The 14,091-nt window shown below is 43.9% G+C and overlaps 1 protein-coding gene across 1 annotated transcript in view; it reads left to right on the plus strand.

Annotated features, from left to right (window-relative positions):
• TCIRG1 (T cell immune regulator 1, ATPase H+ transporting V0 subunit a3) overlaps positions 1-14,091 on the plus strand; it is a 68,606-nt gene that overhangs the window by 38,137 nt on the left and 16,378 nt on the right. Inside the window, exons 10-14 of the mRNA XM_040321010.1 lie at positions 7,031-7,181; positions 9,480-9,619; positions 9,717-9,874; positions 9,987-10,080; positions 12,743-12,861. Of these exons, the coding sequence (XP_040176944.1) occupies positions 7,031-7,181; positions 9,480-9,619; positions 9,717-9,874; positions 9,987-10,080; positions 12,743-12,861 (662 nt within the window). The remainder of the gene's footprint in view (positions 1-7,030; positions 7,182-9,479; positions 9,620-9,716; positions 9,875-9,986; positions 10,081-12,742; positions 12,862-14,091) is intronic.

Below are 14,091 nucleotides of genomic sequence, written 5' to 3' on the forward strand. Positions count from 1 at the left end.
GCTGTCTATGACACGATCTCAGCACAGAACCCTCTGCCCCCACCCCTTTAGAATCGTATGTACAGCGTGTGGGTGTTAAAGCCCACCCCCTATGCCGGCCGCCGCACATATGCGTTACGTGGGTGGCTAGAGGTTAAATCTGAAGTTTTGTTAACATACCTTACCTTTTAGTGTATTCTATGGCAACTCTTATAAGTTCGGCCCCCTCCTCCTGCCTCTGCCGCCAGACCAATTAGAAAGCGCAGCGCAGTAGGGAACCGGCTGTGAAGCCAAAAGTGGTCTCTTAACCGGTTGCCGACCGCCGCATGTACATCCACAGAATGGCATGTACAGGCATATGGGCGTACATGTACGTGCCCGCCTTTCCGCGGGTCAGGGGTCCGATCGGGACCATCCCCCACCCCCCCCCCCCCGGACGACGGCGCGGCTATTCGTTTATAGCCGCCCCGTCGCGATCGCTCCCTGGAGCTGAAGAACGGGGAGAGCCGTATGTAAACACGGCTTCCCCGTGCTTCACTGTGGCGGCTGCATCGATCGAGTGATCCCTTTTATAGGGAGACTCGATCGATGACGTCAGTCCTACAGCCACACCCCCCTACAGTTGTAAACACACACTAGGTGAACCCTAACTCCTACAGCGCCCCCTGTGGTTAACTCCCAAACTGCAACTGTCATTTTTTTTTCACAATAAAGAATGCAATTTTAATGCAATTTTTGCTGTGAAAATGACCATTGTCCCAAAAATGTGTCAAAATTGTCCGAAGTGTCCGCCATAATGTCGCAGTCACGAAAAAAATGATCGCCGCCATTAGTAGTAAAAAAAAAAAATATTAATAAAAATGCAATAAAACTATCCCCTATTTTGTAAACGCTATAAATTTTGCGCAAACCAATCGATAAACGCTTATTGCGATATTTTTTTTTTTTCCAAAAATAGGTAGAAGAATACGTATCGGCCTAAACTGAGGAAAATTTTTTTTTATATATGTTTTTGGGGGATATTTATTATAGCAAAAAGTAAAAAATATTGAATTTTTTTCAAAATTGTCGCTATATTTTTGTTTATAGCGCATAAAATAAAAACCGCAGAGGTGATCAAATACCACCAAAATAAATCTCTATTTGTGGGGAAAAAAGGACGCCAATTTTGTTTGGAAACCACGTCGCACGACCGCGCAATTGTCTGTTAAAGCGACGCAGTGCCGAATCGCAAAACCTGGCCTGGGCATTTAACAACAAAATGGTCCGGGGCTTAAGTGGTTAACATAGGTTGGACTTGATGGACTTGTTTCAACCTCATCTACTATGTATGTAACTATGTCCTGCTGGCTGCTGCTTACACTGGCCGTACACCAGTAGAATTTCATTTGAAACGTTTATTTTTAAGAACGTTCCTTCAATATTCTAATCGGTGGGGTAAAATTTAAAGGGGGTTGTAAAGGATTGTTTTTTATTTTCTAAATAGGTTCCTTTAAGCTAGTGCATTGTTCGTTTACTTACCTTTTCCTTCCATTTCTCTTCTAAATGTTTTTTTTCTTTGACATTCTCACTTCCTGTTCCTCCTCAGTAAGCTGTTCTGGCTGACTAACCCCCAGCCAGAACAGCTCGGAGGATAGGGGCAAGTTTACCGAGGAGAAACAGGAAGTGAGAAATTCAGACAAAGGAAAAAACATTTTTTTAGAAGGGAAATCGAAGGAAAGGGTAAGTGAACCAACAATGTAGTAACTTGAGGCCCCTTTCACACTGGGGCGTTTTTTGAGCGAAGCCTCATCTGCAATCCCAATGTGCTGGTAAAGCACCGCTAAGACCCCAACGTTTTAGGGCGTTTTTGCAGTGCCTCAGTGTGAAAGGGTAAGGCGTTTTTACAGCGCTTTCAATTCATTTCAATGGAGAGGGGCGTTTTTGGAGTGTTTTTTTTTTTCCAGCGCCCAAAAGCTGCTCCAAAGATGCTGCTTGCAGGACTCAGTGTGAAAGGGTCCATTGAGATGCATGGAGAATGTTTCATGAGCGTTTTACTAGCGCTATTTTTAATGCTAAAACGCTGTAAAAACGCTTCAGTGTGAAAGGGGTCTAAATGAACCAATTTAGAAAATAAAAAACGATCCTTTACAACTCCTTTAACTACTTGCCGACCAGCCGCCGGCAGGTTGGCTCCCCTGCGCGAGAGCACGTCGCTCTACGTCGCCTCGCGAAGCGGGCACTTGGGGAGCGCACCTCCCCGCTCGTCCCTGATCCCGACGCACGTGCGATCACCGCCGGGCACCCGCGTTCGCTCGTTACAGAGCGAGGACTGGGAGCTGTGTGTGTAAACACACAGCTCCCGGTCCTGTCGGGAGAAATGCCTGACCGTCTGTTCATACAATGTATGTACAGCGATCTGTCATTTCCCCTAGTGAGGCCACCCCCCCTACAGTTAGAACACACCCAGGGAACATACTTAACCCCTTCCTCACCCCCTAGTGTTAACCCCTTCACTGCCAGTGGCATTTTTATAGTAATCCAATGCATTTGTATAGCACTGATCGCTATAAAAATGCCAATGGTCCCAAAAATGTGTCAAAAGTGTCCGCCATAATGTCGAAGTACCGAAAAAAAATAAAACGCTGATCGCCGCCATTACTAGTAAAAAAAAAAAAAATTTATAAAAAATGCCATAAAACTATCCCCTATTTTGTAGACGCTATAACTTTTGCGCAAACCAATCAATAAACATAACTGACTATAAGAGAGGAGACCTGTTAAAGCGGAGTTCCACTAAAAAGTGAAACTTCCGCTTATCCGTCTCCCCCTCCGGTGCCACATTTGGCACCTTTCAGGAGGAGGGGGAACAGGTGCCGTTTTTTTTTTGACAGGTACCGTTCCCCCCACTTCCAGGAGATTGAGTCTCGGCGCAGTCTCTCGGAAGTTCGGCCCCCTCCTTCTGCCTCCGCCACCGGAAAGCACGCTTCGCACATGCGCAGTAAGGAAACGGCTGTGAAGCCAAAAGGCTTCACTGCCGGGTTCCCTTAACAGGAATGGTGGCGGCTGCACCCGACAGCCGATCCAAAGATCAGCTGGGGTGCTGATATCCTAGGCTCCCTGGACAGGTAAGTGTCCATATATTAAAAGTCAACAGCTGCAGTATTTGTAGCTGCTGACTTTAATTTTTTTGTGGGGAGGATGGACCTCTTCTTTAACCCACTTTCAGCACTGCGTCGCTTTAACTGACAATTGCGCGGTCGTGCGACGTGGCTCCCAAACAAAATTTACGTCCTTTTTTTCCCACAAATAGAGATTTCTTTTGGTGCTATTTGATCGCCTGTGCGGTTTTTATTTTTTGGGCTATAAACAAAAAAGAGCATACATTTTGGAAAAAAAAACACACACTATTTTTTACTTTTTGCTATAATAAATATCCCATTTAAAAAAAAAAAAAAAAAATCCATTTTATCTCAGTTTAGGCCGCTACGTATTCTTCTACATATTTTTGGTAAAAAAAATAAAATAAAATCGCAATAACCTTACAGTGACTGGTTTGCGCAAAAATTATATTGCCTACAAAATAGGGGACGTAATTATGATTTTTTTTTTTTTTTTTTTTACTAGGAATGGCGGGACTGCAACATTATAGCGGACACATCGGACACTTTTGACACATTTTTGGGACCATTCACATTTATACAGTGAACAGTGCTATAAATATGCATTGATTACTGTATAAATGTGACTGGCAGGGAAGGGGTTAACCACTAGGGGGCGGGGAAGGAGTTAAATGTGTAGCCTAGCGAGTGTTCGAACTGTAGGGGGAGGGGGGTGACTGGGGGAGGTGCCGGATGCTGTGTCCCTATGTACAAGGGACACAGCATCGGTCTCCTCTCTCCCTGACAGGACGTGGATCGCTGTGTTTACACGCAGAGATCCACGGTCCTGCTCTGTTACTGGGCAATCGCGGGTGCCCGGCGGCCGCGCGCATTGTGTTCCCAGTAACGAGGGGGCGAGCAGAAGAGTCAGGACACTCTCTACTGTGCAAATAGAGAAAGGAGCTGTGTGTTAGTGGGCATCCTGACACTCCTGCTTGCCCCCTCAAGAGGCTTTCTCCACACCAGGAAGAAAGCCTTGCATTACTGTGTGTAGTTAGACAGAAGAACAGGAAGTGAGGATTTCTCAGAAGAAATAAGGACATTTAAAAGCAAAATGGAAGGATGAGGTAAGTGAAGGAGGACTGCACTAAGGTAAAGGAAGCTATTTAGGGAAAAAAAATGTTTTCCTTTACAACCCTTTTAACATGTCTCCTCTGTGGCTGTTATAGTCCATTATTGTAGGATACGTGTGTTTTCACCCCAGTATTTACCTAATATTTGTGTCTATATATTTATTTTTTAGATATTTTATTGGTCACACCAAATGTGTTTTTTTTTTTGTTTGTTTTTTCGGCCTAACTATGTAACATAATTAAACTCCAATTCAAAAAGCTAGAACACCATATAAATAAAGAAATAATAATAAATAATAGAAATGTTGTATTTTTTTTTTTTCATCGGAGGCCATTGAGTTCTGAAAATGTCAGTCATATGGTTGAAAATAAAGATCTTTTATCTTTTGCGTAAAGCTTTGGAAATTTTGAGTCTATTGGGCTTTCTTTTTGCAAGCAGGCAAAATCCTTTTTTCCGTAATGTGGTGAATTAGACATGTGCACTGCCAAAAAATTCGTTTTTTTCGTTTGTTATTTTTGTTTTAATTTTTTTTTCTCGCAAATTCTGGAAAATCGAAAAAAAAAATGTTTCCGTTTTTTTACTTTTTTCGTCAATTTGGGAAATTCGGATTTCCGAAAAAAGCAAAAAAACGAATAAAACGTACGAAAAAGTTTTAATTCGAAAATTCGGCGTTTCAGAATGTCTAAAATTCTAAAATTAAAAAAACAAATTCCACAATTTCGAAAATTCCACAATTTCAAAGATTCGAAAATTCAGATTTGTTTTAATTTTCGAATTTGAATTTTTTTTTATTTTTCGAATGTTCGAATTTTTCATTTTAGAAAATGAAAAATTTCGAAAATCAAAAATTTCGAAAATTTGAAAATTCGGAATTTCGAAAATTAGTAAATTCGAAAAATAAAAATATTGAAAATTGAAAATTTCGAAATTCAAAAGTAAAAAATTTAAATTCTAAAATTTTTAAATTCGAAATTTGAAAAATCGAAAATGAAAAATTCTAAAATGAAAAAAAAATTTAATTTCTAAAATTGAAAAATTCGAAAATAAATGAAAAATTCTAAATTTCGAAAATTCGGAATTTCTAAAAAGAAAAATGTTCGTATTTCCGAAAATCCGAAATTGAAAATTCAGAAATTTATAAATTCGGAATTACGAAATTGAAAAATTCGAAATTGAAAAATTTGAAATTGGAAAATTCGAAAAAAAAATCAAATTTGAAATTTCTAAAATTGAAAAAATCGAAAACAAAATTCGAAATGTCTCAAATTCGGGATTTTTAAAATAAAAAAATTCGGAAATTTAAAAATTAGGAAATATTCCGAAATTCGAAATTTCGGATGTCCGAAAAGTCTGAAATTGAAAAATTCGGAAATTCGATTTTTCGGAAGTCCGAAATTCGGAAATAAAAAATTTCTTAAAACGAAAATTCGAAATTAACGAATTTCCGAATTTTCGTTAAACGAATTAGAAACTAAACGAATTGCACATGTCTATTCTTCACAAATATGTAAGTCGATACAACAACCATCCAGCCAAGGTAGGTACAGTGGTCTGAAAAAGGTGGGTACAGAAAACAGAATGTTTGTCACTTTGGTTACAGGATCTGTTACAAGCTGCTTGGTAAATTACAACCGGACAGTATCGACAAGGATGGGCATATGCACCTATGAGAACTAAATAATAAAGGGTGTATAATAAGGGTAATATAATCTGTTATATGGTGATTGCCATCCCCATTGCCGAGGCATTTATTACAAAGGTTCAGAGCTCACCATAAGAGGCATGATACCGGGCAGTGGTCGTTCAAGTGACTTTGGTGTGATGGAGGAAAGGGTAGGGAGAGAGAAGAAAGGGGGCACCCAGGGAACGCCGGCCAGTCCAACGCCTACCAATCCAATCCTTTCCTACATTATATTCTAAAAATGACATTTGGAAGCTGTGCCAATTTTGCGTCCTGTAGCTGTTTACGTCCTCCGCTTTTGGACAGTGCTGACCACACTTGGCAAACATGGCCAGTGAACACTAAGGATCGAAACTGAGAGCTTTCTAACCAGTAGCTAGATTCATGTACCCTGTCCTAACTTTGCGGCGGCGTAGCTTAGCGTGTTTAGGCTACGCCGCCGTGAGTTAGCGAGGCAAGTACTTGATTCTCAAAGTACTTGCCTGCTAAGTTACAGCGGCGTAGCCTAAAGCGGGCGGGCGTAAGGGCGCCTAATTCAAATTTGTCTGAGGGGGCGTGTTTTATAATAATGAGGCTTGACCCGACGTGATTGATGTTTTTTTTGAACTGCGCATGTGTCAACATTTCCCAGTGTGCATTGTGGCTAAGTCCGCCGCACGGGCCTATTGATTTCGACGTGGACGTAAACGACGTAAATCCCTATTCACGGACAACTTGCGCAAACGACGTAAAATTTTCGAATTTCGACGCGGGAATGGCGGCCATACTTAACATTACTATTCCATCTATTTAATGGAATAACTTTTGGCGGCCTATCTCTTACGGAAACGGCGTATCTGTACTGCGTCGGCCGGGCGTACATACGGGAATAGGCGTATCTAGTGATTTACATATTCTACGCCGACCGCAATGGAAGCGCCACCTAGCGGCCAGCCTAAATATTGCACCCTAAGATAGGACGGCGCGAGCCGTCGTATCTTAGATAGGTTTAAGTGTATCTCTGTTTGAGAATACACTTAAACCTAGGTCGGCGCAGATTCTGAGTTAGGTCGGCGTATCTACTGATGAGCCAAACTAACTCTTACTGAATCTAGCTACAGATGTTTACTTTGTTTTCTTTTTAATGACTATTGTTCTATCCATGCGTTTCTTCCAGGAGAACGGTGGAGGGGGCGGAGAATCCTTCTGTCACCGCATCCATTGTCCTGTCGGCCCACCCACTTTAATCCGCACCAACAAGTTCACCTCGGGATTTCAAGGGATTGTGGATGCTTATGGTATAGCAAGTTACCAAGAAGTAAACCCAGGTATGTTTTTTTTATTTACATTTTTTATGGTTATTTTGTACTTTAACTGTTATTTTGTAAGTCCTCTTCCAGGACCGCACAGTTTCTCAGTGCTGTCCTGGAAGATTCCTAGAAATTGAGGGCCAGATTCACATAGGAGAGCGGCGGCGTAACGTATCGTAGATACGTTACACCGCCGCAATTTTTCATCGCAAGTGCCTGATTCACCAAGCACTTGCGACGAAAACCTACGCCGGCGGCCACCGGCGCAAGGCGGGCCAATTGAAATGGGCGTGTGCCGTTTAAATTAGGCGCGCTCCCGCGCCGGACCTACCGCGCATGCTCCGTTTCCGAACTCCCGTCGTGCATTGCGCGCCGTGATGTCATTTTTTCGAACGGCGACGCGCGTAGCGGAATTCCGTATTCCCGGACGGCTTGCGCAAATGACGTTGATTTTTAAATTTCGACGCGGGAACGACGGCCATACTTTAGACAGCAATTCACTTGCTGACTAAAGTTAGGGCAGCTAAAACGACGACTAACTTTGCGACGGGAAACTAGACTAGTGGCGACGTAGCGAACGCGAAAATCCGTCGTGAATCGCTGTAACTCCTAATTTGCATACCCGACGCTGGTTTAGGACGCAAACTCCCCCCCAGCGGCGGACGCGGTACTGCATCCTAAGATCCGACAGTGTAAAACAATTACACCTGTCGGATCTTCTAGCTATCTATGCGTAACTGGTTCTATGAATCAGTCGCATAGATGGAAACACAGATACGACGGCATATCTCCACTGTGAATATGGCCCTGAGTTACCAGGTAACTAACTCTGTTCTTAATAAGCTGAAATATATTTTTGAGATTTTCAAGGGGATTTGGTTTTACGTAGATGAGATCTTTAAAAAAAAAAAATGGACCTTGCATACTATGGGGTTACTGTATGTCTTCTGTATTTTTTCTAAGCTCCAGATGTCCAATTATTAGGCTGGTTTCACACGGGTGATAGGGTCTGCCTGTGAGTTTTTCAGCTGAACCTGATCTGACTAGCCATTGTTCTTTATGGAGCGGCAAATCTCAGCGGACACCTGCCGGCCATCCAATCCAAACCTGTCTGCCAAAAAAAGCCAGATGGGGGATCCATTCCTCTCCCATCCCCCATCCACCCGGCAGATCGAATCTGATGACAGATGGAAACGACAGGTGGTCTGTGTCCGCTCTGCATAGTGGAGTGGACATGGACCTGTCATCCACTTGCTCAGTGGAGAGATCCCCCCACTGAGCAGGCGGTTTCGCTTTACGTAGTCTGACGCATGTTTAAGGGGCCTTGGACTTTAAAAGTGAACAGGTCTTGAATGACGTTATTTAATTAACCTTGTATAGTATTCGGTCACATGTGATGCCTGAAGATTCCTCTGGCTAACTTCAAAAAAATATCGCTGCTATACCGCATGAATAAACCTGCCCTGCAGTGTTCAATGTGAAAGCCCGAAGGCTTTCACATTGAAGCGGTGCGCTAGCAGGAGCGCACCAAAAGTCCTGCTAGCCGCATCTTTACCGCGGTATAGGAGCGGTGTGTTCACCACTCCTATACCGCGCCTTCCCATTGAAATCAACGGGAAAGCGCGGTAATACCGCCCTCAACGCGGGCGGTATTAACCCTTTTTCGGCCGCTAGCGGGGGTTAAAACCTCACCGCTAGCGCCCGAATATCGCGGTAAATACGACGGTATAGCCGCGCTACAAATAGCGCGGCTATACCGTCACTGTGGCTCCACGCTGCAATGTGAAAGCAGCCTTAAGGAATTATTTTTTTAGCTAAATAGCTTCCTTTACCTTACTGCTGTACTGGTTTCATGTCCTTATTGTTCATTTTTGCTTTGAAGTGGCTGTAATTCTGCTGTGATCTCCACACTTCCTGGTTTTCCTTACAACGATCGTACTGGGAGCTTTTCACTGTAGGTCTAAGCTGTCATTACTGTGTGTCTAAAACTTAACAGAACCAATCAGATTCTTTTTAAAAACAAAACACTGCCCTGGATTTGTTTGTTTTTGTTCTGTGTGTGTCTCTAGTTCACAGGAACATGAAACCAGTTTAAAAGTGAAACTAACCTACAGGCACATTCTATGATTTATTTTTTATCTATTTGTAATCATTTTTAAAAGGAATCGGTTAACTTTTATGTCTCTATACCTTGTAAACAGTCATTTCAGCAAAAAAATATTTTTCCTTTAGTGATCCTTTAAGTAGAATGATACATTTAGATGCTGGCTATGTAACTTGTTTTATTTTATTCCCCTCTTTGGTGTTCAATTGCAGCTCTTTATACGATCATAACGTTCCCATTTCTCTTTGCCGTTATGTTTGGTGATGTTGGCCATGGGCTCCTCATGTTACTGTTTGCTCTTTGGCTAGTTCTTGGAGAGGACGACCCAAAGCTGAAAAATTCTGACAATGAGGTGAGAGTCTGCAACATATAGAATGGATGGCGACTATTACAAGAGAAATCTGGATGTCTGTTCCATTAGTGACATTTTTTTCTTTGTGTCTGGCCAGATCTTCTCTATGTGCTTTGGAGGCCGGTATCTGGTTCTGCTCATGGGACTGTTATCCATTTACACAGGTTTTGTGTACAACGAATGTTTCAGCCGGGCAACCACCATTTTTGATTCAGGGTGGAGCGTTGCAGCAATGGCAAGAGCGAAGAACTGGACGTGAGTAGAGCAATCAGTAGAATGTTAAATGACAAATGTGACCTTTTTAGTGTAGGTAAAGGTATGAATGTGGTGATTGTATACATCTAGTTCTAACAATTTCTCTCTTTAGGAGTGAAAGCTTGACCAACAATTTCGTTCCTCCACCACTGGACCCCAATATAACCGATGTCTTCACCAATGTCTATCCATTCGGCATTGATCCGGTAGGGTCTTTTATTGTTCTATTATGCTGCCTATTTATTTCCCTTGTGGTGGTGTTACCATGTTAAATGAACTTCTACTATGTGATGTTACAACTGATTAAGAGATATCTATATATCTATATCTATATCTATATCTATATCTATATCTATATCTATATCTATATATATATATATATATATATATATATATATATATATATATATATATACTAATTTCGATTAATTATAACGCACATAAATTTTTCGGATCACCACCATATATAGTCCCCACTGTAATATCCAGACGTCTCCCCCTCCCCCCACCGTAATATCCACAGACGTCTCCCCCCCCACTGTAATATCTACAGACGTCTCCCCCCCACTGTAATATCTACAGACGTCTCCCCCCCACTGTAATATCTACAGACGTCTCCCCCCCCACTGTAATATCTACAGACGTCTCCCCCCCCCACTGTAATATCTACAGACGTCTCCCCCCCCCACTGTAATATCTACAGACGTCTCCCCCCCCCACTGTAATATCCACAGACGTCTCCCCCCCCCCCCACTGTAATATCCACAGACGTCTCCCCCCCCCCCACTGTAATATCCACAGACGTCTCCCCCCCCCCCCACTGTAATATCCACAGACGTCTCCCCCCCCCCCCACTGTAATATCCACAGACGTCTCCCCCCCCCACTGTAATATCCACAGACGTCTCCCCCCCCCCCCACTGTAATATCCACAGACGTCTCCCCCCCCACTGTAATATCCACAGACGTCTCCCCCCACTGTAATATCCACAGACGCCTCCCCCCCACTGTAATATCCACAGACGTCTCCCCCCACTGTAATATCCACAGACGTCCCCCCCCCCCACTGTAATATCCACAGACGTCTTCCCCCCCACTAATATCCACAGACGTCTTCCCCCCCCCCCCACTGTAATATCCACAGACGTCTCGTCTCGTCTCCCCCCCCCCACTGTAATATCCACAGACGTCTCGTCTCCCCCCCCCCCCACTGTAATATCCACAGACGTCTCGTCTCCCCCCCCCCCCCCACTGTAATATCCACAGACGTCTCATTTCCCCCCCCCACTGTAATATCCACAGACGTCTCGTCTCCCCCCCCACTGCAATATCCATAAACGTCTCCCCCCCCCCCCCCGACTGTAATATCCACAGACGTCTCCCCCCCACTGTAATATCCACAGACGTCTCCCCCCCCCACTGTAATATCCACAGACGTCTCCCCCCCCACTGTAATATCCACAGACGTCTCCCCCCCCCACTGTAATATCCACAGACGTCTCCCCCCCCCCCCCCCCCACTGTAATATCCACAGACGTCTCCCCCCCCACTGTAATATCCACAGACGTCTCCCCCCCCACTGTAATATCCACAGACGTCTCCCCCCCACTGTATAGGAAGATTAGTGCTTCCTTAATCTTACCAGAGAAGCCGGCCGAACACGAGCAGTTGAGGCTTGGTGAGGACGTCAGCGCACCGCTCTAGGCCGCCGCCGGGTGGCCGAGACAGCAGCGGAGCTCCGGATCATGTGGTGATAGATAGATAGATAGATAGATAGATAGATAGATATATATATCTATCTATCTATCTATCTCAATTGCAATTTGGACACAGCTATTGTACAGAATGACATTGATGGGTCCTGGGCAGGAGTATATAGTTCCTTTAACTATCTGGGTTGTGGAGAGGAGAGTTGAAGAGACACCATACAGGGTGAGGGATTCTGATGTAGTTCAGTCGGAGAGGACTGATTCACAGTACTTTCTGGATTGTAAAGTCCTCCTTTTTGGGACTCGGAATTTGGAGACTTCGGGGGGAAAGGGCCTCCAAACCCTGATTACAGTGACTTTGGTCCCGAAAGGATTAACATATCTGCAAGGGAAGATTGAAAAGGAGAAGTCGGCACCAGTTTGTGGAGGGGTTCACAGCTGTGAAGGAGGGTGGACTGTCTGGAGACTGAGACGTGGTTTTGGTAAGCTTCTGCGGCCTTTGCGGTGCACCCAAAAGGGAGGGACCCCAAGTTGTTTTACCTGCCAATGTATTTGTATTCATCCATTCCTGAGATTTACACAGCTCTGGCACGGTCCAGCCCTGCCTGGCAGGGAAGGGGGCCTAATCTTTTGCTGGTGCTGTTTAACTTGTACTTACAGGTTTTAATATTGGGACACTTGCCTGTCCAGGGATCCTGCGATGCCGGCACCTTAGCTCTGATTTTTCAATCGGCTCTAAGGGGGCTGCCACCGTTGTTCCTTTTAGGGGAAACTGGCAGTGAAGCCTTGGTAACCATTAATAGGGGGGGGGGGGCATAGAGCAAATAATTGGAGCTTCCCCTTTTTGGGTGGAGCTCCGCTTTAATGTGCACGTTTTGTATTCACTTGGCTGTTTGCCCCCACCCTGTAGCGCGCTGTCTCTGCTTGCTCTGTCTACCGCCACCATCTTCTCTCTTATTATTATTTTATTTTATTTTAAATTTGGGTTCCCATCGCTTTTACAATTAATATCAGGTTGCAATAAATAACTCAAGATATACACTCATTGAAAATGCACTAGTTTTTCCTTTTTAAAACTTTACGGTAATCTGCAATATAGGTGACCTGGTCCTATATGCAAATTAAAAATTTACATTTATTTTTCACTTTTTTCATTCTAGATATGGAGCTTGTCCTCCAATCGCCTCACATTCCTGAACTCCTTCAAAATGAAAATGTCTGTTATTATAGGAGTCATTCATATGTCCTTTGGAGTGTTTCTGGGCATCTTTAACTTTGTGTAAGTACCATTACAACACTCAGCGTTGTCTAGCTGAACTTCATGCAAACCGCAAAATACACAGATTAACCACCTGCTGTCCAGGGCTATTTTTTCTAATTTGCATGTATGCACAGTTGGGGGGGGGGGGGGGAGCCAAGGGTGCTTTTTATTTTTTATTTAACTGTATTGCTATTACAAGAGGCTAACCATCCACGATGTAAAAACTTAGACTCCTCTTTATGGAGACATCAGGGGTCTGTTAAACCCCCAATGACTCCCCCTACCCTCCAAAGTGACTTCAACAGATCAAATGACCAATTTGAAACGGGAAGTAATAATTGTCTTTTTCGGCTTTAATTGGTGACAAAGGAGACTTGTGTACACATGATCAGAAAATCTGAAAACAGACTATTGTCCGCAGAAAACTTATAAGCCTGCCATTCAACATTTGTCTGTGGAAAATCTGACCAACAATTATTCCAACGGAGCGTACAAACGGTCGGATTTTCCACCAACGGTCTGTCCTCACTCAATTCCCGTCGGGAAATCCGATCGTGTGTAAGAGGCTTAAAGCGGCATTCTCCCATAAATATTTTTTTTAACTTCGATTCCCTTAGATTGATGCTCAATGTGTCTAGGGGAATCGGCTAGTTGTTTTAAAACCCGAGCAGTACTTACCGTTGTAGAAAGCGATCTTCTCCACCACTTCCGGGTATGGGTCTTCGGGACTGGGCGTTCCTTCTTGATTGACAGTCTTCCGACAGGCTTCCGACGGTCGCATCCATCGCGTCACGAGTAGCCGAAAGAAGCCGAACGTTGGTGCGGCTCTATACTGCGCCTGCGCACCGACGTTCGGCTACTTTCGGAAAATCGTGACGCGATGGATGCGACCGTCGGAAGCCTGTCGGAAGACTGTCAATCAAGAAGGAACGCCCAGTCCCTCAGCCCATACCCGGAAGTGGCGGAGAAGATCGCTCTCTAAAAAGGTAAGTACAGGTTCGATTTTAAAACAACTAGCCGATTCCCCTAGACACAACGAGCATCACTCTAAGGGGAAAAACAGCATTTTAGCGGTGAACCTCCGCTTTAAGTCTTCCTCCAGTCTGTAATTGGATAATGAAAGAAGAAGCAGCAAACGGATAAGGTCTTCTCACTGTTTTCTCTCTTCTGCTATCAGAATGCTACTTGTTAGCACATGACCACTGCAAAAACATACACAGAAGGGTTCAAAGCCTAGTGCATTGCCAC

Source organism: Rana temporaria, chromosome 8, assembly GCF_905171775.1.
Source record: "Rana temporaria chromosome 8, aRanTem1.1, whole genome shotgun sequence".
NCBI lineage: Eukaryota > Metazoa > Chordata > Amphibia > Anura > Ranidae > Rana > Rana temporaria.